We start from the raw sequence: 25,016 nt of genomic DNA, 5'->3' as shown, positions 1-25,016 counted from the left end.
TAGTTCACTGTAGAGGGAGTGAGGAGCTGTGTGTGTATAGTGTAGTTTGTGACTGATGTAGTTCACTGTAGAGGGAGTGAGGAGCTGTGTGTGTACAGTGTAGTTTATGACTGATGTAGTTCACTGTAGAGAGAGCGAGGAGCTGTGTGTGTACAGTGTAGTTTGTGACTGATGTAGTTCACTGTAGAGGGAGCGAGAAGCTGTGTGTGTACAGTGTAGTTTGTGACTGATGTAGTTCACTGTAGAGGGAGTGAGGAGCTGTGTGTGTACAGTGTAGTTTGTGACTGATGTAGTTCACTGTAGAGGGAGTGAGGAGCTGTGTGTGTAAAGTGTAGTTTGTGACTGATGTAGTTCACTGTAGAGGGAGTGAGGAGCTGTGTGTGTACAGTGTAGTTTGTGACTGATGTAGTTCACTGTAGAGGGAGTGAGGAGCTGTGTGTGTACAGTGTAGTTTGTCACTGATGTAGTTCACTGTAGAGGGAGTGAGGAGCTGTGTGTGTACAGTGTAGTTTATGACTGATGTAGTTCACTGTAGAGAGAGCGAGGAGCTGTGTGTGTACAGTGTAGTTTGTGACTGATGTAGTTCACTGTAGAGGGAGCGAGAAGCTGTGTGTGTACAGTGTAGTTTGTGACTGATGTAGTTCACTGTAGAGGGAGTGAGGAGCTGTGTGTGTACAGTGTAGTTTGTGACTGATGTAGTTCACTGTAGAGGGAGAGAGGAGCTGTGTGTGTACAGTGTAGTTTGTGACTGATGTAGTTCACTGTAGAGGGAGTGAGGAGCTGTGTGTGTACAGTGTAGTTTATGACTGATGTATTTCACTGTAGAGAGAGCGAGGAGCTGTGTGTGTACAGTGTAGTTTGTGACTGATGTAGTTCACTGTAGAGGGAGCGAGAAGCTGTGTGTGTACAGTGTAGTTTGTGACTGATGTAGTTCACTGTAGAGGGAGTGAGGAGCTGTGTGTGTACCGTGTAGTTTGTGACTGACGTAGTTCACTGTAGAGGGAGAGAGGAGCTGTGTGTGTACAGTGTAGTTTATGACTGATGTAGTTCACTGTAGAGGGAGAGAGGTGCTGTGTGTGTACAGTGTAGTTTATGACTGATGTAGTTCACTGTAGAGGGAGAGAGGAGCTGTGTGTGTACAGTGTAGTTTATGACTGATGTAGTTCACTGTAGAGGGAGAGAGGAGCTGTGTGTGTACAGTGTAGTTTGTGACTGATGTAGTTCACTGTAGAGGGAGTGAGGAGCTGTGTGTGTACAGTGTAGTTTATGACTGATGTAGTTCACTGTAGAGAGAGCGAGGAGCTGTGTGTGTACAGTGTAGTTTGTGACTGATGTAGTTCACTGTAGAGGGAGCGAGAAGCTGTGTGTGTACAGTGTAGTTTGTGACTGATGTAGTTCACTGTAGAGGGAGTGAGGAGCTGTGTGTGTACAGTGTAGTTTGTGACTGATGTAGTTCACTGTAGAGGGAGTTGGGAGCTGTGTGTGTAAAGTGTAGTTTGTGACTGATGTAGTTCACTGTAGAGGGAGTGAGGAGCTGTGTGTGTACAGTGTAGTTTGTGACTGATGTAGTTCACTGTAGAGGGAGTGAGGAGCTGTGTGTGTACAATGTAGTTTATGACTGATGTAGTTCACTGTAGAGGGAGTGAGGAGCTGTGTGTGTACAGTGTAGTTTGTGACTGATGTAGTTCACTGTAGAGGGAGTGAGGAGCTGTGTGTGTACAGTGTAGTTTATGACTGATGTAGTTTACTGTAGAGGGAGCGAGAAGCTGTGTGTGTACAGTGTAGTTTGTGACTGATGTAGTTCACTGTAGAGGGAGTGAGGAGCTGTGTGTGTACAGTGTAGTTTGTGACTGATGTAGTTCACTGTAGAGGGAGAGAGGAGCTGTGTGTGTACAGTGTAGTTTGTGACTGATGTAGTTCACTGTAGAGGGAGTGAGGAGCTGTGTGTGTACAGTGTAGTTTGTGACTGATGTAGTTCACTGTAGAGGGAAAGAGGAACTGTGTGTGTACAGTGTAGTTTATGACTGATGTAGTTCACTGTAGAGGGAGAGAGTTTCAGACAGAGACAAACACACTGTGTGACATCATTGTTTCAGAAAAGATGAGTTTACTTTTGTCCTCACAAGAATAGTTTAAATAGAAATGTCAAATCAAAACTTGAATGTAGCTGAGCCAAGCAGCTACAGAAGCGTTATTTAAAAGTAAAGCATTTGTTGGACTGTTCCACGACGGCAGTGAACGTTGTTTCCTGTGCTTTAATTAGAGGCGGGCCCCTAAAAAGTCTCGTTCTGTGGATCTGAAAACGTAGCCATTATTTCTTGATGATCATTTCTCACCACTCCGTCCTCACAGCGAGACTCCGGTTAAACAGAAGGCTCTGTAGATATTTCTGAACATGACATCTTGTTAACGGCAGAGTTTTATACATATTCAGAACCCGACTGCATTTTATTCCTCGTCCGTCTGCTCACCTCGACTGCCTGGCGCGAGAGAGACGCTTCAGGGTCTTTTAACTCCTGCAACTTTGATCTGACTTTACGGTTAATATTCGTCAAAAGAAGAGACATATATGGATCACAGTTCACTGCTGAGAAAGTGAAACCACCGTTCTGAGGTTGTTGGGGGAAATGGATCGGCTCAGGACAGTGTTTTGTCTAACGATTTCTGCCTCTGCTGTGTGTGTGTGTGTGTGTGTGTGTGTGTGTGTGTGTTTAGAGGATGAGTGTTTTGTAAATCTTTGGCCGGACTACAGAGGAGCTCTGAACCAAACTTCCATCTGGTCAAGTTTCTACCTGAACAACAACAAAGAAAACAGCCATGTGCCTTCAGACAGTACTTTATTTCTGCTGCTGTTGTTGTTGTTATATTCCTTTTCTTTCCTCTAATCAATACCTGCTTGGAGAAGTGGAGATGAGACGCATTGCTTTATGCCCAGTCTTCAACAATACGTGATTCTCTTTGAACTAGAGTTACCTTGGAAACTGGACTAACTGGTATTATTACTATTACTTCTTCTTCTTCTTCTTCTTCTTCTTCTTCTTCTTCTTTTTCTTCTTCTTCTTCATCTTCATCTTCTTCATCTTCTTCTTCTTCATCTTTTTCTTCTTCTTCTTCATCTTTTTCTTCTTCTTCTTCATCTTCTTCTTTGTTTGTTTTTTTCTTCATCTCATTATTTTGTCTTCTGTTTCTCTTTCTTTTCTTTTTGTATTTTCTTTTTCATTTTTACTGCTTGTCTTTTAATTCCCTTTTTTCCCTGTAGTTCTTTTTCTTATTTTTCAAATATTAATTTTATTTACATTGAAGGCTCTATGAAGCAAATTTAAAGAAATTTAAAATTAAGACAAAAATCACAATTAGTTGTTGTTTTCTTTTTTTACGTGTTGTCTTTTGTTTCTCCTCCATCTTCCAACAAGTTTCAGAACTAACACCTGCTCTTTCAATTTACTCTGTCTTTAGCTTTTATTAAAATACAGTACTACTATTTGCACTGCAAAAAAAAATGCCCCTATTTTAACGGTTAATATGCTGTTAATTTTACATCATATTTGCGTGTTTCGCGAGGTAGTTATTAGACCATTTCTATGAGGAACTGAGGGCAGTCTGTCATAAGAACATTAATGAGATGAGATACTGATGTTGGGCGGTGAGTTCTGGATCACAGACTCAGCTCCAGCCCATCCCAAAGGTATTGTCTGGAGCTCTATAACTGTACGGCCATGACCCGAGGCTTGTTCAGTGTTAGGGTTAGAGACCCGGAGCCTCTCATTGCTTTCTCCGAGTCAGTGATTTCCAAGGTGAATTTGCCAATTAGAATTGATTTCTAAAAGCTTTTGGAATCCCAATAAGACTGTGTCTGAAAGGTGTTGTCTCAGGTTTGCCGTTCCAGTGCCTAAAAAAGCAACCGCTCATCAGGTACCCAAGCCACGTCCAGAGCAGGCACGAGAATTAGGATTAATAAAAGCAAGGATACACTGTGGCACAAAGCCATTTTGAAGCTTATGAAGCCTCCGAGCGCTTCCTTTGTACGACTTGATGAGATCCGGAGGAAAGATACAGGGCCTGAGAAAAACTAAATTTATGAATATAAGAGATTCAATAAAGGCTTATGATATTTGATGTCTCTATGAAAACCTCTGTTTCTATGGCTCTCCAGGGTTGGACACCCCTGCCACGCCCCCTTAACACCCCTGTACCCCTCCCACCCCCAGGCGTCTTTGAGCTGCCATTTGTCTTTTTTTAAGCTTCATTTGTCTTGGTTTTGCTTGATCTTACGTGACCCGAGGCATTAATACAGCAGCGACCTGAGGCCTGTGATGTTTCTCCACGTGTTTTTGAGGCAGCGGAGACAAATCTTCATTAGCGCGAGGTTCTTATTTGTTTTTGCCTTTCTGCTCCAGCATGTGGGATTGGAAAATGAGTTTGTACATTCAGATGGGAAGAAAAATGAAGGTTCTCCTTCCACATACGAGTACAAATACAGCCCCCCGCTCGCCCCAAACACAAGGCTCGTGTTATATTACTCCAGCTGCCAGCGTGCTGTGATTATTTGACTATTAGACCGTCTTCGCCAGCTGTGCCTCAGGGACACAATACGTCTCTCATACGGAAAGAATGAAATAAATATATAAAGCACAGGCAGGTTATTATAGGAGAGACTTATGTTTCCAGAAGTGGGAGACTATTTTGCTAACAATCCATCTAATGATTCTAAAGCAAAGCTTCTTCTTCAGTCTCCTGATGAACTACACCCACCCACGCCTCATATGCTGATGAGACTCGGCATATTTCAAAAAGCCAGGCGCTTTTATTATGTGAAGCCATTTTGTGGCCCACTCCTCCAGAACCGTGTGTGTTCACAGCTCGGCCTCGGGGGTGGCTTCTTTAGAGAATTGTCAGGATGTATATTATGACTTTTTTGAAGGGTCATCGTTTCTACTGAACGCCACTGCGTTTCTCTCCATGGAGCATTTCGACGATGGCTTTGAAACACTTTGAAAAAGATGAGCTGTGAATTCTCAGTGCTGCAGTGACACTGACGTGGTGGTGGTGTGTTAGTGTGTGTTGTGCTGGTGTAGAGTGGATCAGACACAGCAGTGCTGCTGGAGTTTTTAAACCCTACATGTAAAAACATCCAGAATTATTGAAGGAAAATTGTCACTTTGATATTTGTTTTTTTCCTTTACTTAATAGTAACACTGAAAGTTCAAACTGAGACTGAGTCACCTCCAAAGATTCAACTCAATGAATCACTGGCCTGTTGATACAAATGACTCTCAGATGCTGGAGGAATCATCATCAAACGTGTATTCATTTTCGTCTATTTTTCTTTGTCAAGAATACGTGCAAATGAGTTGACAACTGTTATTTTTCTTCATAGATTTCATCAACTGCCTGCATCTAATCAGACTCTAAGAATAGAAGCTGTTATAAAAGCTACTGCTTTATATTTCACTTCCAAAAGTGTTTGATGATTAACCTCCACAAACTGATCATTCCACCGAGCTGTAGCTGCCTCTAGGGCTATTACCCCTCGTGTGTGACCCATTACAGACGTGCAGACTGTTGCCCTCGACCCCATTCATCAGTGGTCAGCATTTTCATTGGTCAGGTGTTGAATACATGTGGTGACTTACTTGACTTTATGAGGAAACAATGCATTTAAATGTGCATTCATTTGCCTCCTTTTATGCGCCGAAATGTCACCACCCCATCCACTCTGGTATTAATGCCTTTCAGCTAATCCACCGCTGACAGATAAATGGGATCTGAAATGCAGCCGTGGCAATGACCCGACCACGAGCCTCGCACTTTCTGTTCTGAATTAGCCCTCGAAGATCAATTCGCTCGGTATTGACCCCAAATTCATTTTGAATTATGCATTCATTAATTTCAAATGGACTTTGGCTCCTTCTCAGGAAATGTGTGTGAGGGTCAGGGATGTTGAAACCCTTTTAGAATCTGTGTGTGTGTGTGTGTGTGTGTGTGTGTGCGCATATATTTGCTTTCATACGTTTTAATAACGATATTTAGAAATTATTTATTTTGCATGTCTGGGGTTTTACATAAAAAACATGTTTAAAAATGTAGGCAATTATTTTTAAAAAACTTGAAATATGCAGAACACACAACAAGATATAATTTACTTTCCACCAATTTAATTTCAAATTAATTTTCCAAAAAAGGGAACACAGTGCTGTTTCTTAATGAGACATCTGTGACCTGCTTTGGTCCAAAAACCCCACAGCAGTGTTCTCCCCCTGTGTAAACAGCCCCTGTTCAGAACGCCCGCTTTCAGCACCTGTTCCTTTAAATGATAATGAGCCGCTCGCTGTTCACCCCGACCCCGAGCGCACAGCAGTGAGGAGCGAGGAGCAGAAGCTCTGGTTTTTAGCCGTTTTCACTCTGTTCTCTTTCTTCTCCGTTTTTACTCAGTGCTCTTATTTCTCCGCGCTCGTTGTGTCTGTTTTGCTGAGTTTAACCTCGTCTTTGCGCTCTCACATAAACACTGGTCCAGCGCTGTGATTGGACAGACTCAGACGAGGGGGCGGAGCCATTCTAAAGTCCCTGCACTTGACGTCAGAAGTGGAGTAGAATCAGAACGACTCGTTTTATCCTGTCTTTTCGGACTCAGGCAAAGCACAGAAAACTGATTGGGGTGGGCTTTTTCATGTTACTCACAGTGTCTTTTATTATTTTCTAACCCTCTCAATTTCATAGCTGTCCTTGAGCCATGTGCAACTCGTCTGCTATTCGCCCAAGTTTTTACACAGTTTTTTTTTTTTTTTTACACAGGCGTCATACTGACAGCGTGGTCTGGGAGTGGGTTCAGGCCATTTCTGTTGGAGAAAGCGATTAGCTGATGGGCTCCTGGTTGAGTGACAGTCTGTCGTGTTGCGTTTGGATCCTACAATCCTGGGTTTGTGCCTGAGCGCACACTATGAACAGCCTTCTCCAGAAGACAAAGATGCTGGATGAAGAGGAAAGTTAGTTTTAAAAGCAAACTTTGGGTTGAAGTAACTGTAGGATCCACCTGGAGCCCTGAAGACTGTCTCTCACCTTGTGTAATTGTGTGCTGTAGCTTAGACACTGTTGTGTCGCTGTAGATCTGTTGATTCTACAGTGAGTTTCTTACTCAGTAAATCACTAATCGAACAGGTTAGGCCTTCAGTGTGTGTGAAGATTGTGGCTTCCGTGCCCTAGACAACTGTATCCACAGGTTAGTTTTAACTTCATTTGGAGTTCTTTCCTTCCTTTCAAATCCTGGGTGAATGTTAACAGACAGGCACAAGCATCAAGGGCAGTGAATCCTTGTCTGAATCTCCTGTTCTTTACAGTACAGATTTATCCACCCAAGCCTAACCTTCCCAGCCAGCATTTTACAAACAACAATTTAATAAATTAATAAATTATTAAGTCTAATCTGACCTGAAATGATAAGAGCACACCTCCTCGTTCTGGAAGCTGTGCTGATTAACTGATGCACTTCTCACTGCACTTCCACAGCTTTGTCAAATTAGTGATTGCACTGCAGATAATTAAGCATGTCAATCAAGGCCCTGGATGTGGTTTAAGAAGAGTGTGAGTGATGGGATCTTGACGCTGAAGGCCAGGGGTTTGACTCCGGCTCCAGCAGGGAAAAGTCCCCTGTAAATAAGACCCGTCAATCACCTCGCCTTCCTTCACCCAGCTCCATGGGACAAGGTTCAGGCAGCACATTGTGAGATTTCTGTGTTTCCAGAGGGATATTGATTTTGCTTCTAATGAGAGCATGGATTTGACTATCACAATCTTCATAATCTTCAGTGATAAGCTTAAGGTCACCATGCCTAATGCCAAGTCTCAGGTAAGAGTGGAATAACCCCTTAGTCCCAACCCTGTTACTGCAGCAAAGAAGGTGACATGCTGATACCCTTAATTTCACAAGAAATGTTTAGTTCAAATGACTGAGACGCTTCAAATCACTTGATTCTGCTTTAAAAGGTCTATTTACACTTGGCAGTTTAAGCTTTCTGAAGGGAATTATCCATGCTGGGGAGGCCGAGGCTTGGATAAACTGGACATCTAGAGTCCGCAGCCAGAGCTCTGATTGATCCAGCCATCAGCCCAGACCCAATAGGTAAAATTCAATTAGGCTCTGATAGAGTAATCCATATCACTCGCATTTGTGTTTACCTTGGCCCCCAGGGTGTGGATTAGCCGAGGCCCACAAGGACTTGGTCATTTATGATGTCCTCTAGGACGTCAGCATGGCGTGGCCTACTCAGGTCAGCACAGTGGCGACTTGTTGAAATGCGAGGGGAGATTTGCAGTAGATTCACAGCTACTCCATTTATGATCTCTCTTGTAACATCCACAAAGGCATTGTTTTAACTCCAGATGAGGGCAGGATACTTGTAGATTGTGAGGTTCTTGTGTCTCTAGGGTTTTGTAAGAACTCGGGTGTTTATATCAAGTATCCTGGGGGATTAAAGTGAAAGGTGGGGTATGGGCCAAAAATACAAGATATTTTGGCATGTTAGGTGCAGTAACAACCTCTACTCTTTTGGGATGGGTTTGGGTTAGAAGACAAGACATTCCTGTGAGGATTTGATGGCATACAGACATGGGAACTGTAGCGAGGTCCGATGCTGTTGTTGGACGGTCAGTTCCGCATCACAAAAGCCAGTCCAACTCATGCCAAGAAAAATTCACAGCTCAACAGCTTCAATGCTGGGGGCTTGTGCAAGTTAGATCAGACTTAAGAAGTGTAGACTGACACCCTGAGGTCTGTAGTACAGAGAAGTCAATGAAGGAAAGGCACAAATCTGCCTAATGGACTGGACAGCACTGCCATCCTCTCTGTCCCTGGGTCTTTACACAAACAGCTAACACAGTAAAGAAGAAATTTGCCTTTTTGATTCCTCTATTTAGCATAACATCCTATTAGACCCCTTCCCCACTGGCCAGACGCAGGAGGGCGATTAGCGGACAGCTATCTCCACTGGTTTGCTAAATGAGCAGCTTCTCTGTAAAGGAGGGGAACCAAGGGAGGGAGGGTCTAGCCTTGATGCTGTCCCCCATCAGGAATGCAGAGACGATGCTAGGCCGCAAGTGAGAGATTAACCAGCGCTTTCCCTGGTGGCCCTCTCCACACTTAAGAGACCAGAAACCTGCTCCAAACGGAGGAAATGGACTGGGGGAGTCTAATATTATTGGCTGATTAGGTTAGCGACTGTTCCAGTGGCAGTCCTGTGGAAGAACTGATTAGCAAGCTCGAGTGGCTGCGATATTAATTTCCGTTCTGATTCACGCGCCGTGAGCAAGGAGGAGGCATCGGCGAGCACCAGACAAAAATGGCATCGCGGAACAGTAAACAAATTACCTCTGAGCGAGGCGACTGCAGATCCAAAGTGGCTGCCTCGGGTTCCTCACACACACACGACTTTCATTCACTCAGATCTGAACCAACTTCTTAACCTGGATGAAACATGGTCAATATTATATATAAATATATAAATGCCATGCTCTTAAAATGAATACGTGTGAGTTTAGCTTCATGTAAATGTGAGTAAATCAGTGTAAGTAGATTTAATACAAGTCAAACTCACTGGCCCGACTTTCTGAAGCAGAACTCAAATATATTTTAATATTTTTAAGCTTTACTACATAGGATTTGTTTATTAAAAGTGAAATTCATCTCAGTACACTGTCAGAGTAAGTGTCAGTGCTGGTGCCTTCAAGGGTACATTTATGTACCTTTAATTAGGGGACAGAACTGTACCTTCCTCTTTATTAACTGCGGATGTTAAAGTCGTGTTGGTGTCATTCGCCTCGTTTCATCTCCAGGACTTTTATTGTGTTATTTTATTCTCCACAGTTGTATAATGAAAGATTACAGAGATCCCTCTCTCCTTCTGGAGAAGAGAATGTAATGAACCTTTAGGGAACACAACTGGACCATTTGAAGCCTCCATTCTGTTCTTCACTTCCTGCACAACTTCTGGATTTCATACACTGTCAGAATCACGCGGCTGAAAAGACCATATTCAGAAGACATTTTATTTCCTCTGTGAATGTGTTTGATATCACCACATCAAGAGATTCCCACTATACAAAATACATTTCCTCATCCCATATCTCCACCAAAGAGGTCGCCCCATCCACAGACGTAACACACAGATAGTGCTGCGTTAGTATGGGAAATCAGTTCAATATCATCAGCTGTTAGAAACAGACTATTTCACAACGTACTTTCTGTACCGTCCATTACCGCGGAAGGAACACAGGCCGCTAAGTAGGACTAAGTTGTTCCCTCCATCAGAGCACTTGAGCAGTGGATATTTTTAGAGATCTCTAAGAAAGGACCATCACCCTTCAATAAGAGCTCAGGTCCTGATGCAGGTACAAAGTGCCCTGGCCATCCACACAATAGCCGACTTAGCGCACCACTGCTTATCGACTCCCTCATGCAGAGGATGAATGAAGCCATTTCATCCTTTTTAAAGCACTCTTCAGTGGAAGTCATGCAGAAATCATCTCCAAATGCTGTTGTTGCATTGATTCTATATGAAAAGTACAACACATGACTGGTTAGGCTTCGGAGGATTACCACAGAAAACAGGGGATGAGTTAAAGCCACGGATTTGAGTGGCCCTTTGATGTCGGACATATTTGTTTGAAGTTATGGCATATTTACCGAGCTGTTGAGCAACCACAACAGACTTCGGAGTAGCTCAGGTGTAGTTTCAAATCGCTGATGTGCCTCTGAATGACAAAGAGAGGTTGCATGGATTTAGCAAAACAGCGCCTCCAATGGATGGGAGCTCACATAGTGACTGTAAAATAATTAACAACAATAATGTTATGAAATTATCATTATACATAACATTCAATGGAAATAAAAGGAAACATTTTATTCTTTATATATAATACTGAATATTAAAATATTATTTTATATGTATTAGTAATTTTGGAGCATTTCTATTGGTCCATTCATTGTGGAATGTTCACACAGTGTGAATGACATATGCAAGTGAAGTAGTTAATGTGGATACTGACCCAGGCAACATTTTCTCTCATATTAGAATTTATCTGAAAGAGATTTACAGTATTTTTACCTTAAAATTACAGCTTCAGAATCATCGTGATGCCCCACTGAGCTATTATAGAGAGAATAGAGCCGGAAGCTGCACTATGCAACTATTAGACAGGGGTAGGAAACCACCCCAGCCCTGTCCTCTCCTTCTGCTTGCTGTAAAAGAAAATTACACTCTGTAACTGTAGGGGGAGCCCTGGAGTAAAGAAAACAAGTCTTACCCAGTGTTATTTAGTTTGTCTTACTTTAGTAACATGCAGAACATATTCAGCTGGTCTTTAGTCTTTCTACTAATGACACCATCTTATTAATTACTGTAATGTGCTTCCGAGTGTTGCAGCAGTCTAAGCATTGGCCCTGTCACATATATCACATTGTGGAACTCTTCTGTGGAATGAGGCTTTGGAATAATATTCTGGAGCAAAATGGTCAGTAGATGTGTGTTTCGAGACACGGAAATGCCACTGCGGTGTTTACTAAAACACACAAAAAACCATTTCAACTTATTGCATCACTTTACCAAAGCTTTTTTGACCCCAAGCTGGTTATTGGTCATTCATGCACAGGTCCTGTGTTAGAGTGAGACTTTATCAACTCACCTGCCTGAGGAAATGAAAAGAAAAGAGAAGAAAAGAAAAGAACAGCTTGTTTGCACACGTTGCCTGTCTCTAATGATGATAAACAGGTAACAACACAGCGATGCTAATGAACACACAGCAGTGTCAGAAGTATCACTATCATAAACCTGAGATTTCTCGTTTAAAGTTGATGCCGACGCCTTTCAAGCGAAGGGTTTTCACACTAAATGTTTACGGAATGGTGAAATAAGTCAGGTTTTGAGGACAATTCCTTTTGATTTGCGTAGACATCTTCCGATCCATATTAATGCTCTCGCTGACTAAATTATGTTGTTTTTTCAAAGTGACTCTTCCCGACAGAGATCTCTTTTTGGTTTGAGCTGGAGAGGAGCTCGAGGGACTGGCCAAGTGTCAGTCTTCGTCTTCCTCAAGCCAAAGCACGCATCTTCACAACTGAATCACACTAATGCATGCAGCCCTACACTTGGACACACATTGGCCCTGCTGACAGTGGACAGGCTAGTGTCCAAGTGGCACTGATCTTCACTCATGCGCTCTTTTAGCCAGAGAAGGGCTTCAGAGTCTGTTCAAAAGAGGCTACAGCAGTTCCAGAAAGTTCAGAGTAAAGAAGGTTCCCAGAGACCAGCAGGCCACAGCTAATTCTGTTTAGAATTATTCATATATTTTAAATAGAATGGTTGGTTTTTACATATTCCTGTACTGGATCCCCAGGAACAAAGACTTCCATTCATTCTTTAGCCAGACTTGATTATGTATTATACTCCTTTTTTCCAAAACTGAGCACAGTTCTGTTTTTAAATTATGTGGCCTGCTTTTGGTCAATACCCCACAAGCTCCACTTTTGCTCTGTGTTTGCTTTCCGAATGTCTTGAATGTAGAGTCAGTTCCACCTACAGCAAAAATAAATCAGTGTTACCCACATAAGGAGAAGGAGCAGGACAACATTCTCATCTCAGTTCATGCTTTTCAACATTCGAAAACTCTCCGCTGTCCAAATGCCTCCAGATGTGGTTTTCTGTGTCTCATTTTGGGCTGAGACCTTTAGCTTGTTCCCTTTTTACCGAGCCATGTCTGTGTACAAACACCCGAGCTTTTTCCATCATACAAACACATGGTGAAGAAACCTCAGAATTTTATAAAATGTCGTTTCTGTGAGTGTGTCCCCAACTGTGTGGCCTGGTAAACGCTCCCCACTCTTTAAAACAGAATAACCAGAGTTTGGATGAAGGTTCAGAGGCTAATTAAGGAGTCCTGCTTCATGAGACAGGCCCCGGGTTGATTCTGGACTCCCTGGGTTTATTTAGATGTTACACTGACCTTCACATGTTTTGAGGAACAACTCTGAAATGCCTGTGTTTGTATTTGTAAGTGTATGGGGACATGACGTAGCTGCTGGGAAATACGCTGGTGTCAGTCGGCCTTCCGTTACACGTTCACTTATTTTTCCAGACAAAGCTGCGGATATTTTTATTCCTACAGAGGCTTCCATTGTTTCTGGGAGCAAAGGGCAGAGACGATGAGGTAGGACCACTGAGGTAATTCCTTAATTAGCTGTCTTTGTGTGAATCTACAGTACTGAGGGAGGAGAGAAGCCCTCCAGGCTCTCTGTAGTAACAGACACCATTGACAGGTCTGCAGTGGGGGAACACACCATGAATACCAATAGGTACACACACACATGCACGCACACACCTGCTCGAACTGTCAGATTGCCCATTTCAACTTGCGGCTTGCCAGACAAGTACAGTACGTCTAGACGTCTTTTTTAATCTGCTCTGTCTTTACAGATATTTTTTCTTCACTCTTGCCCTGATTATCACAGTTAATAAGGCGTTAATAAGAAGGATTTGCGTTTGTCACAGAGCCAGAACCTGAGTCACACACACACACACACACACACACACACACACACACACACACTGTTCTGCACACTTGACAACTCTCTGATCTCAGCTTCTTAATTCCAGACTCGTGCAGGCATTAGCGCTGATCCCTCAGCTCCGGGAATAGTCCTGCATTGTTTTAAACAGAAGCCTTAGTTGTCACCTGTGTCTTATTTGTTGTATCTCATTCTACAGATTACAGTCTTATGCAAATGTCTGGGAACCTCTGCTCCAGTGACGAGCTTCAAGTACACATCTGCACACCTGCAAACCTTCATGCAGGGTCACTTACACACTTGAGCAAGTTTGGAAAATGTGATCATTGCAAAGTGAATGGTATTTGTATGTTTTCCAGTATAATAATAATAATAATAATAATAATAAATTTTCAAGATCCTGAAGTGTGACATTATTAGGACACAGAAAAACTCCCAAAGATGAACAGAGGCAGGGCTACAATGGGGCCCAAAGTCGACAGTCATTGTAAAGCAGCTGCTGAGTAGCAGATTTTGGGGCCAGCAGCTGGAAAAGTAGTAGGTCTCTAGCCACAGTCAGTGGATACTGAGTTTGTTCTCCCACCACAGAGGACCGGCACAGGGGCACAGTCCTCAGCCAAATCAACAGCTGCAGCCAGCAAAGGTGTCAGAACACACTCCCTCAGTCGACATCAGGGACAGCCAGCAGAAGCCACAGCAGGACACCAGACACAGGCAACAGCAGCAGGCTTCTTGGTCTGCTATGTATTACTGCTGCTTATTAGATTGTGTCTTGGGAGGAGCCAGCCCACCAGACCTCCTCAGAAACTCCTCAGAAAGTTACACAGTGCAGTTTCTGCAGTGCTAAACCTGAAGTAGCAATGACAGAGGATCTAATCTCCCTGTTACAGCACAGTGGGGCATAACAATGATACTGAAGCTGTAATATTAAGGTAAACATATTATGTAAGGTTCCTTAATAAGTTCTGGGATATAAAGATTCCACATCCAAATATTGGATCAATGTAAATTTTCCATTCCTTGTATGTTTTATATTAGTGTATTATTATTATTATTATTATCATTATTATTCTTAGGTTGAAGTATCAAAACAAAACAATAATAAAGTCTAGCCTTCTGAGGGTTATTCTCTCCCTGAGTCGTGAAGCCAAGTTCAGGAATCCACACTTCTCCACTCAGTCAACTTCCACGCTCCACTGACCACACAGCTGGGGCTCTCACAGCATGAGGGAGGAAAAGGAGGGGGTGGGGGAGGAAGGGCTTGGGCCAGGGCTGGCCGGGCCAGCAGAGCAGAACACTGGCAGATGCGACGATGGCTTGAAAGGAGAGAGAGAGAGAGAGAGAGAGAGAGAGAGAGAGAGAGAGATGCCCCACAATCTCCCACCCTCCACCTCACCTCCCCCCAGCCCGAGTCCCCACAGTGACCTACATATGCATTCTGCTGCTTGAAATGTTTCCAGCGAATGAACCAGACTTTGCATTTATCTGGGCAAGTGGACATGCCAGGTGGCATGGGCAGAATGTAAGGCGCTCTGGGACGGACGTTTAGTCCTGAGCAAAGCCACTGTCCTCCTCCTCCTGCTGGAGACTCTTTATTTCACATCGTCACTGTTTTTAGATTTTCATTTCTAATGTAGTACCGTCATAACACCAGATGCCCAGTGCCAGGCATGAGCCCAAGGCCCCGGGGACTCTGCAGCTGTGTGACAGTCGAACTCCGGCCATAAATATGTGTAGCAATGGCAGGAGGTCTTTCAAAATGAAATCTTGTTCAAACCGCTCTGTGGGTGTTTTTAATGCATTAAATAAAAAATGATGAATAAATAATAAAAATAATAACAATTATTATTATCAAAGTTTAAATAAACAGGGTAAAATACATAAACAATGCAATTTATTTATTTAAATATTTAATTAGTTGTAAACAAAACCGGGTTCAAACTCCTCTGTGTCGTGATTTTAATAATAATAAATTAATAAATATATAACACCATTAATAAAAGTATGTATATCAAAATTAACCCGGTTAACACATTTATTTATTTATTGCAACTTTCTACCAGGGCGGCACGGTGGTGCAGCAGGTAGTGTCGCAGTCACACAGCTCCAGGGGCCTGGAGGTTGTGTTTTTGATTCCTGCTCCGGGTGACTGTCTGTGAGGAGTGTGGTGTGTTCTCTCTGTGTCTGCGTGGGTTTCCTCCGGGTGACTGTCTGTGAGGAGTGTGGTGTGTTCTCTCTGTGTCTGTGTGGGTTTCCTCCGGGTGACTGTCTGTGAGGAGTGTGGTGTGTTCTCTCTGTGTCTGTGTGGGTTTCCTCCGGGTGACTGTCTGTGAGGAGTGTGGTGTGTTCTCTCTGTGTCTGTGTGGGTCTCCTCCGGGTGACTGTCTGTGAGGAGTGTGGTGTGTTCTCTCTGTGTCTGTGTGGGTTTCCTCCGGGTGACTGTCTGTAAGGAGTGTGGTGTGTTCTCTCTGTGTCTGTGTGGGTTTCCTCCGGGTGACTGTCTGTGAGGAGTGTGGTGTGTTCTCTCTGTGTCTGCGTGGGTTTCCTCCGGGTGACTGTCTGTGAGGAGTGTGGTGTGTTCTCTCTGTGTCTGCGTGGGTTTCCTCCGGGTGACTGTCTGTGAGGAGTGTGGTGTGTTCTCTCTGTGTCTGCGTGGGTTTCCTCCGGGTGACTGTCTGTGAGGAGTGTGGTGTGTTCTCCCTGTGTCTGCGTGGGTTTCCTCCGGGTGACTGTCTGTGAGGAGTTGGTGTGTTCTCCCTGTGTCTGCGTGGGTTTCCTCCGGGTGACTGTCTGTGAGGAGTTGGTGTGTTCTCCCTGTGTCTGCGTGGGTTTCCTCCGGGTGACTGTCTGTGAGGAGTGTGGTGTGTTCTCCGTGTGTCTGCGTGGGTTTCCTCCGGGTGACTGTCTGTGAGGAGTGTGGTGTGTTCTCCCTGTGTCTGCGTGGGTTTACTCCGGGTGACTGTCTGTGAGGAGTTGATGTGTTCTCCCTGTGTCTGCGTGGGTTTCCTCCGGGTGACTGTCTGTGAGGAGTATGGTGTGTTCTCCCTGTGTCTGTGTGGGTTTCCTCCGGGTGACTGTCTGTGAGGAGTGTGGTGTGTTCTCCCTGTGTCTGCGTGGGTTTCCTCCGGGTGACTGTCTGTGAGGAGTGTGGTGTGTTCTCTCTGTGTCTGTGTGGGTTTCCTCCAGGTGGTCCCGTTTCCTTCCACAGTTCAAAAACACATGTTGGTAGGTGGATTGGCGACTCAAAAGTATCCGTAGTTGCGAGTGTGTGAGTGAATGTGTGAGTGTGTGAGTGAATGTGTATCTGTGTGTGTGTGTTTGTTCCAATTCCAATTCAAAAATGATCAACACTGCACTGCGAGATTATAATAAATTACAAAACAGAACAGCTTCCTCTCCCCAGTTTGTAATGAACACCACACACTACACATTTATTTCCCTCTCAAAGACACAATGAAGTAGCAGCATTTTAATTTAACAGTACATTTTAATTGTTACTCTACTAATATAAATATAATACGATTAAGCTGATTTTACATTTTTTTCATTTATGTTACATTTAATTATCCATTGTGATAAGCTTCAGGGACGATGTGATTAATCATGATTAACAGCAGCACATTCTGTGATCATTCATTTATTTATTTATTTATTTATTTATTTATTTTGTAATCGAGCAGTGGCACTAAATAAAAGAAAACCAAAACTGGTTTTAAATTATCTTCTGGCAGTAAAAGCAGCCTGGTTCCTCCAGAAAGGGCTTGGACGGGAGCATTGCCGCTGGCGGCTCTATTCCCGCTCTGGATCCCTCTGCTGCTGCTTCCTCTCAGAGGCCTGAGCTGAGGATGTGCTCTGCATCTGTCTCATCCAGCAGCAGCGATTCTTAAAATGGAAAGAAATGCTTCCTTCCCCGCGCTGAATAAAGAAAGGCCTCTGCGTCTCAAAAGAAAGTTCTCTGTTTATTCCGAGTTCGTGGGGGGAGCTGATTGATATTCATACTCAGTGCTGCTCCGGTTCTCGCTGTTATTTCTTTATTTACTTCTTGATTTAAAAAAAAAAAAAATGAAAAAAGGCCAAGAAAAATCTAATTAGTCGTTAGGAGTAATCAGAATAATAATGGGATGGTGTACAGTAATAATTAGCACAGGGCTGATGTCCTGATGTTCAGGGAGGCGAGGTGCTGGCAACCCACAGAAGAAAAAAAAACAAAAAGCGTCCTAATCCAGCTCATTTGTACTGGTTACCAGACGAGGGATGGGTTTCACACACACACACACACACACACACACACACACACACACACACACACACACACATACTGTAGGCATTAATTCAACCAGTGCACAGGTCAGAAGGAATGACAATGCTAGTGATTACAGAGACAAGACAAGAAAGGATAGGGCTGTGTTCCTGTCAGTTTCCCCATTTACAAGACTTTAAATCACACATACGTATGTATTTATATCTACGTCTGGCATGTATCACTGAGGTCCCCACAAGGTGACAAATACATGATCAGATATGTGGTACGTCAGTATGTCTGTAGCTGTGTTCTGTTGTCGAGCAGCATTACCCCATCAGGTCTGAAAACATACAGACAAGTGTGTATTCCTATCTTTCTAAGACCTTTCTTCAGTTGTCTTCTTCATGACTGAAGGTAAATGCTTTTGTAAACAAGGCCTTCTTCCCTCGGCTCTGATTGCTTTCCATCATTTTGGGGGACACTCGGAAATTAACACTAAATAAACACAAGCATGCACGTCTGTATTACTCACTTTGTGGGGTATTTCAGTGTCCTTCCATTGAAATAAAGAGGATCTAGGACAAAAGATTAGTCTCTAAAATTAGTCGCTGCTTTCTTCTGGTCTGTTACAGCTAATTTATTGCTGCGGCTCTGAGGGATAATGAGGACAAGTCCCCATAAATCTCTGAATACACGCACAAACACACACACAGAGGCATATACACACACAAAGAGAGAGATTAAAAAACAAATAAATAAACGCAGCCCCTCGCAGACGAAGCCTCCCAGGCTTTAAAGATGAAGTGCCCAATATATGCCTACGGATTCTGTACACACACACACACACACACACACACACGCACAAACAAACACACATTTTTCCCCTCTCTGCGCCTTGATTTAATAATGGGGACGCCATCCGCCGGGGAGAATTTGTATAAATCAATCCACAGACGTGTGTTTACCTCTTAACAAGCCATGCATCATGTCTCACTCGGAGCAGGATAGGAGTAGGACCGATGCCTCCGCTAATACAAAACTTCCACAGCCATTAGAGGCAAGCCGCCGCCTCCCTGTGATCAATGACGCCTCCTCTCCCTCCGCATTTACAGAGGTGCTTTTGTTTATCTGTCATTTTCCCATATGTCTCTGTTTTCCTCCAGCTCCAGTCGGGTATAGATACGATCTTAAAGACAATACACTGATCTGTGCTGTTCTACCATGGTCTTAAACAGGCTCTTTGTGAAGGTAACGGCTCTACACTGAACAATGGCTGCATTAGGAACACTCACTGTCCTTTCCCTCACCCCACTTACCACACAGGAGTTTTAAACCCACTCTCTGTCCACTCTGTGAGACACTCCTCCCTCGTTGGTCCACCTTGTAGATGTAGAGTCAGAGACAGTAGCTCATCTGTCGCTGCACAGTGTGTGTCGCTCGTCCTCTAGTCCTTCATCAGTGACACAGGACGCTGTCGGCTGGATGTTTTTGGTCGGTGGACTGTTCTCGGTCCAGACAGTGAGGGGTTTAAAAACTCCAGCAGCACTGCTGTGTCTGATCCACTCTACACCAGCACAACACACACTAACACACCACCACCACGTCAGTGTCACTGCACCGCTGACAATGATCCACCACCACATCACACCTGCTCTGTGGGGGTCCTGAGCGCTGAAGAGCAGGGGGGAAGGGGGGTGACCAAGTATGCAGAGCAACAGATGGACGTATTGACGTATGTTTAAACACATGAAAACATTTCCGGAACTAACATTGTGCACCACATCCATCACCACCCATTAAACATCTGCGTGACTGCAGCTTCAGTTCGTCTGCGTTTATGGCACTGGGCAAATGCTCTTATCCACAGTGAATTACCACTGTAATCGTGTCACAGATGTAGGTTAATGCAGTGTTAGGACTCTCACTGTGGCCTGGTCTGGTACGTGTGTACAATGTGTACTAAATATAGTTTGCCCTATATACACATTCGCTGTGAGTAGTGCCCAGTTTGAAGAACCTCCCTTCACCTTAAGCAGGGTCTGCTTTGTCCAACAGAGCTAAACTAAACTCGGGGGAGGGGAGTAAGGGAGACTGAGCTCAGTTAAACAGCGCCACCAGTGGACGGGACATCACATGGTGATTGTAAAATAACAACTTGGTTTCTCTTAGTAAGTTTAAAGAAGAAAGAAAAAACCTTAAATAACTTTAAATGGAAGCTTTTCATTGAACAGTGACGGTATTTTCTCATTTCCCACAGCTCTTGCTGCTGATTGCTGTAGCGTGGGGTTCCTTCCAGAGTGAATCTGAATGGAGTTAAACCATGATAAGACTGAAGCATGGAATTCTGAGAAACACAAACCAACACAACCACAAAGACAGACGCCAAAGGAAAAGAGACATGGGGCATAGAGCTTTAAAGCACTGAAGGATAGGAACAAACATCAGGGATCAACTGTGGTTCATCAATAACTACGCTGTAAAACATTGCTGTACATTTACAGCAAGTCTGCTTCCATATTTTATTGTAAATCACAGGATTTACAGTAAATTATTGTATTATTCAATTACAGTAATACACTGTAAATTTGAAATACAGTAGTGTTCCTGTAAAAATTCGGTAAATGGATGGGAACTCTGCTGCCAGTGTTTTACTGAGAATCACAGTATTTACAGTAAAATACTGTATTATTCAATTACAGTAATACGCTGTAAATTTCAAATACAGTGGTGTTCCTGTAAAAATACGGTAAATGCTTTGGAACTCTGCTGCCAGTATTTTACACAAAGACGGGGGCAGGTGGTGATACCGGTCGCTGCCTTCGACTACTGTCCTCAATAACATCCATCATAAGTTAATGTAAAAATAATATCAAATGCATCGAGGGCTGTTTCTATTGGTCCATTGGGTAGCATTCCCTTGCGCTGGAAAAGGAAGCTGTTAGTTTCCAAAATAAATAAATAAATCAAATGCAGAAAGGCTGCAATGTGATAGCGACGATATATGACTACAATCCTCCCGACTCTTCCACGGCGCGGTAAAGACATCTTTTACTGTGAATGCTCACAAAAACGCAGAGCAGAAAAGGTCCAGACCTGGACAGTGCCACATAAGAGACAGCTGACTGCTCTGCCGCCGCTGCCATTAAAGCGCTCCATTAGATTCCTCTCCAAGCAAGCGTTTCTCCATCCAGCTCCACATGGGACTGACAGTGCACCGAGCGCTCTGTTTCTTTATTTATCCGTGAGAGAGAGAGTCGGCGACACTGCAATAAAAGCTAGTTGTGGCGTGAAATGAAAGACATTCATTCTACTGTATTGTGGCAAACTCTCGCACCGCAGGCGGCTATGTAAACAAAGCCAGACTGCGCTGGAGGTTCGACACGAATGGAGAGTGCTTCTGGGAACAGACGGAGCCAGCGTCACCTCTGTTTATTTCAGATCAGTGATAATTTCACAGAAACGTTTGGGATATTGTCCTGAAGAAGCTTCCTGATCTCTAAGGTTTGATCTGATTTGAGCCTTTGATCAGATAAAGGACAAACCACTGTCCAGGCCTGAGACGCTCTCCCTGAATCCTGGTGGTACCTTCCTACACATGTACATAGTGCAGTTTCTGCAGTGCTGAGCATGGAGTAGCAACAGCAGAGGATCACTTCTCTCTGTTACAGCTCAGTGGAGCATCACGATGATTTTGAACTTGTAATTTTAAGATTAAAATACTACCTCATCTAACTTTAAACTCAGCCCCAACATAAATCTGAACACAATGCTGACTGTAACTTTAAACCGAAGCCTAAAATGAAAACTATTCATGAACCAAAACCTTGTCTCGATGAGAGGAAAGGAGATGCTGAGATAGATCTTTAATAAACAAACCAATTACTGAACACGACACAGAAAACCTTCTCACAATGTCACAATGAACCACAAACACTTGAGGACACAGGGACAGCTGTAGGCTACAGAGACACAGTCAGGTGGCACCTGTGAACACTCAGGGCTCACAGGTGGAGGGCGTGGCTCTGAGACAGAGTGGGAAAACAGGACTAAACACGCGAAGCACAGAGACGGGAATGAAGAGTTAAACTGTAGCCAAGAAGATAAACTCTCCAGTGTTTAAACCTGCTTCATCTCTCTCTCTCTCTCTCTCTCTCTCTCTCTCTCTCTCTCTCTCTCTCTGTGTGTGTGTGTGTGTGTGTGTGTGTGTGTGTGTATTGCTGACACACCTCTTAAGGAACCCAAATGCCAAAAGATATCATCTCCAACATTCAAGACTAATATAATCCACTGAGTGAGCAGCACTTTGTGAGTGTGTGTGTGTGTGTGTGTGTGTGTGTGTGTGTTACATGGTGTTGACAGACAGGCAAGAGGAAACCTAACATGCTATTAACATGAGATATTAATTTTAATGCATTAGAAGGCTTCTTTCAGTGGGGAGTGTTTGATGGAGCGATGATAATGTTAGACTTCGCTTAAACTGACACTAGGTGATTCAAGGCAAACTGTCAGACGTACAAATGCTTGGCTGACTCTCTCTCTCTCTCTCTCTCTCTCTCTCTCTCTCTCTCTATTACAGGGGCACTTGCCGTGTTTTCCCAGCAGCCCCAGGACCTGGTTGTGGTGGCTGGTCAGCCTGTGACCCTGCCGTGTGCCATTCCTGGGTACCACGGTGTCGTCCTGTGGATCAAAAATGGTCTGGCGTTGGGCGTCGGGAGAGATCTCTCAGGTACACGCCAGAAAACTAGTATCTCATATTTGAGGAGTGATTGAGGCCCCGTGCACACAAATAACTAAAATAAAAACTGTGATTTTCCTCTCCTATTTTGAAAATATCTCCACTCAGACAAATACAAATATTGCTGCATTCTGACGCCAGTCCAGTAGGGGGCCATAGTACCACTTCAAGAGTGACCTCAAAACACCATGAAGCCTGAGAGAAGCCTCCCTCTGTAGTGCACTGCACACGTTCTGAAACGACTGAATCTAGATGTTAACAGTGCAGTATATATCTCTAACACACACCATTTATATTTATTCATCTGTGTGAATATGAGCTCTAGCGCTGTCTGTGTGTGTACAGTGTAGTTTGTGACTGATGTAGTTCACTGTAGAGGGAGCGAGGAGCTGTGTGTGTACAGTGTAGTTTATGACTGATGTAGTTCACTGTAGAGGGAGCGAGGAGCTGTGTGTGTACAGTGTAGTTTATGACTGATGTAGTTCACTGTAGAGGGAGCGAGGAGCTGTGTGTGTACAGTGTAGTTTATGACTGATGTAGTTCACTGTAGAGGGAGCGAGGAGCTGTGTGTGTACAGTGTAGTTTGTGACTGATGTAGTTCACTGTAGAGGGAGCGAGGAGCTGTGTGTGTACAGTGTAGTTTATCACTGATGTAGTTCACTGTAGAGGGAGCGAGGAGCTGTGTGTGTACAGTGTAGTTTATGACTGATGTAGTTCACTGTAGAGGGAGCGAGGAGCTGTGTGTGTACAGTGTAGTTTGTGACTGATGTAGTTCACTGTAGAGGGAGAGAGGAGCTGTGTGTGTACAGTGTAGTTTGTGACTGATGTAGTTCACTGTAGAGGGAGTGAGGAGCTGTGTGTGTACAGTGTAGTTTGTGACTGATGTAGTTCACTGTAGAGGGAGAGAGGAGCTGTGTGTGTACAGTGTAGTTTATGACTGATGTAGTTCACTGTAGAGGGAGAGAGGAGCTGTGTGTGTACAGTGTAGTTTATGACTGATGTAGTTCGCTGTAGAGGGAGTGAGGAGCTGTGTGTGTACAGTGTAGTTTGTGACTGATGTAGTTCGCTGTAGAGGGAGTGAGGAGCTGTGTGTGTACAGTGTAGTTTGTGACTGATGTAGTTCGCTGTAGAGGGAGCGAGGAGCTGTGTGTGTACAGTGTAGTTTGTGACTGATGTAGTTCACTGTAGAGGGAGAGAGGAGCTGTGTGTGTACAGTGTAGTTTGTGACTGATGTAGTTCACTGTAGAGGGAGCGAGGAGCTGTGTGTGTACAGTGTAGTTTGTGACTGACGTAGTTCACTGTAGAGGGAGTGAGGAGCTGTGTGTGTACAGTGTAGTTTGTGACTGATGTAGTTCACTGTAGAGGGAGTGAGGAGCTGTGTGTGTACAGTGTAGTTTGTGACTGATGTAGTTCACTGTAGAGGGAGTGAGGAGCTGTGTGTGTACAGTGTAGTTTGTGACTGATGTAGTTCACTGTAGAGGGAGAGAGGAGCTGTGTGTGTACAGTGTAGTTTGTGACTGATGTAGTTCACTGTAGAGGGAGCGAGGAGCTGTGTGTGTACAGTGTAGTTTGTGACTGATGTAGTTCACTGTAGAGGGAGAGAGGAGCTGTGTGTGTACAGTGCAGTTTGTGACTGATGTAGTTCACTGTAGAGGGAGCGAGGAGCTGTGTGTGTACAGTGTAGTTTGTGACTGATGTAGTTCACTGTAGAGGGAGTGAGGAGCTGTGTGTGTACAGTGTAGTTTGTGACTGATGTAGTTCACTGTAGAGGGAGTGAGGAGCTGTGTGTGTACAGTGTAGTTTGTGACTGATGTAGTTCACTGTAGATGGAGTGAGGAGCTGTGTGAGTTTCAGACAGAGACAGATACACTGTGTGATGTCAGTGTGTCAGAAACGATCAGTTTTCCTCGTCCACATGAGAACAGAGACCACGGCACCTTCACAGATCTCCACCTTGGAGAGCATTTATTAAAGCTCTGTTTTCAGTCAATGACCTACTATGTCATTTTCGTGTGGATGGGAGGCACACAGCACAGGATTTCTGAACCTGATTTCCAGTCATAGATGTTGGAACCTGTGACCCCATTCCTCTTGTGTATAACCAATCAGAGATGAGGATTTCTCAATTTGTGCTGTCAGAGAGACCCTGTCATATGTTAAAAACCACATCAGTGCCATGTCCGGAGCTACGGAGTAGGTATGTTGATGCACCGCAGCCAATGAGAGCTTCAGAAAACCCTGGAGCAATAAGACAATCTTGGGGAAGATGCTATTGGAAAAGTAATCTGTGAATATTGACAGAGCCAGTTGGAGATTAGAGTCCCTGAGTGAATATTCACATCAGCTTGTGATGTTATTCTCTGTGCTGAGTTCAGACAAGCTCTATGTGGAGACCCCCTACATGGAATCTATGATGAAGACACTATAGGATGCTTAGAAGGAACTATAGCAGGACGTTTCTCAGTCTCTACATTAACAGGTGATCG

The 25,016-nt window shown here is 43.9% G+C and overlaps 1 protein-coding gene across 1 annotated transcript in view; it reads left to right on the top strand.

Moving 5' to 3' along the window:
* kirrel3b (kirre like nephrin family adhesion molecule 3b) overlaps positions 1–25,016 on the top strand; it is a 264,286-nt gene that overhangs the window by 138,230 nt on the left and 101,040 nt on the right. Inside the window, exon 2 of the mRNA XM_066685260.1 lies at positions 22,372–22,521. Coding sequence (XP_066541357.1) covers positions 22,372–22,521 — 150 coding nt within the window. The remainder of the gene's footprint in view (positions 1–22,371; positions 22,522–25,016) is intronic.

The sequence above is a fragment of the Hoplias malabaricus genome, chromosome 11, assembly GCF_029633855.1.
Source record: "Hoplias malabaricus isolate fHopMal1 chromosome 11, fHopMal1.hap1, whole genome shotgun sequence".
Lineage (NCBI taxonomy): Eukaryota > Metazoa > Chordata > Actinopteri > Characiformes > Erythrinidae > Hoplias > Hoplias malabaricus.
This window is presented reverse-complemented; position numbering and strand designations above follow the sequence as displayed.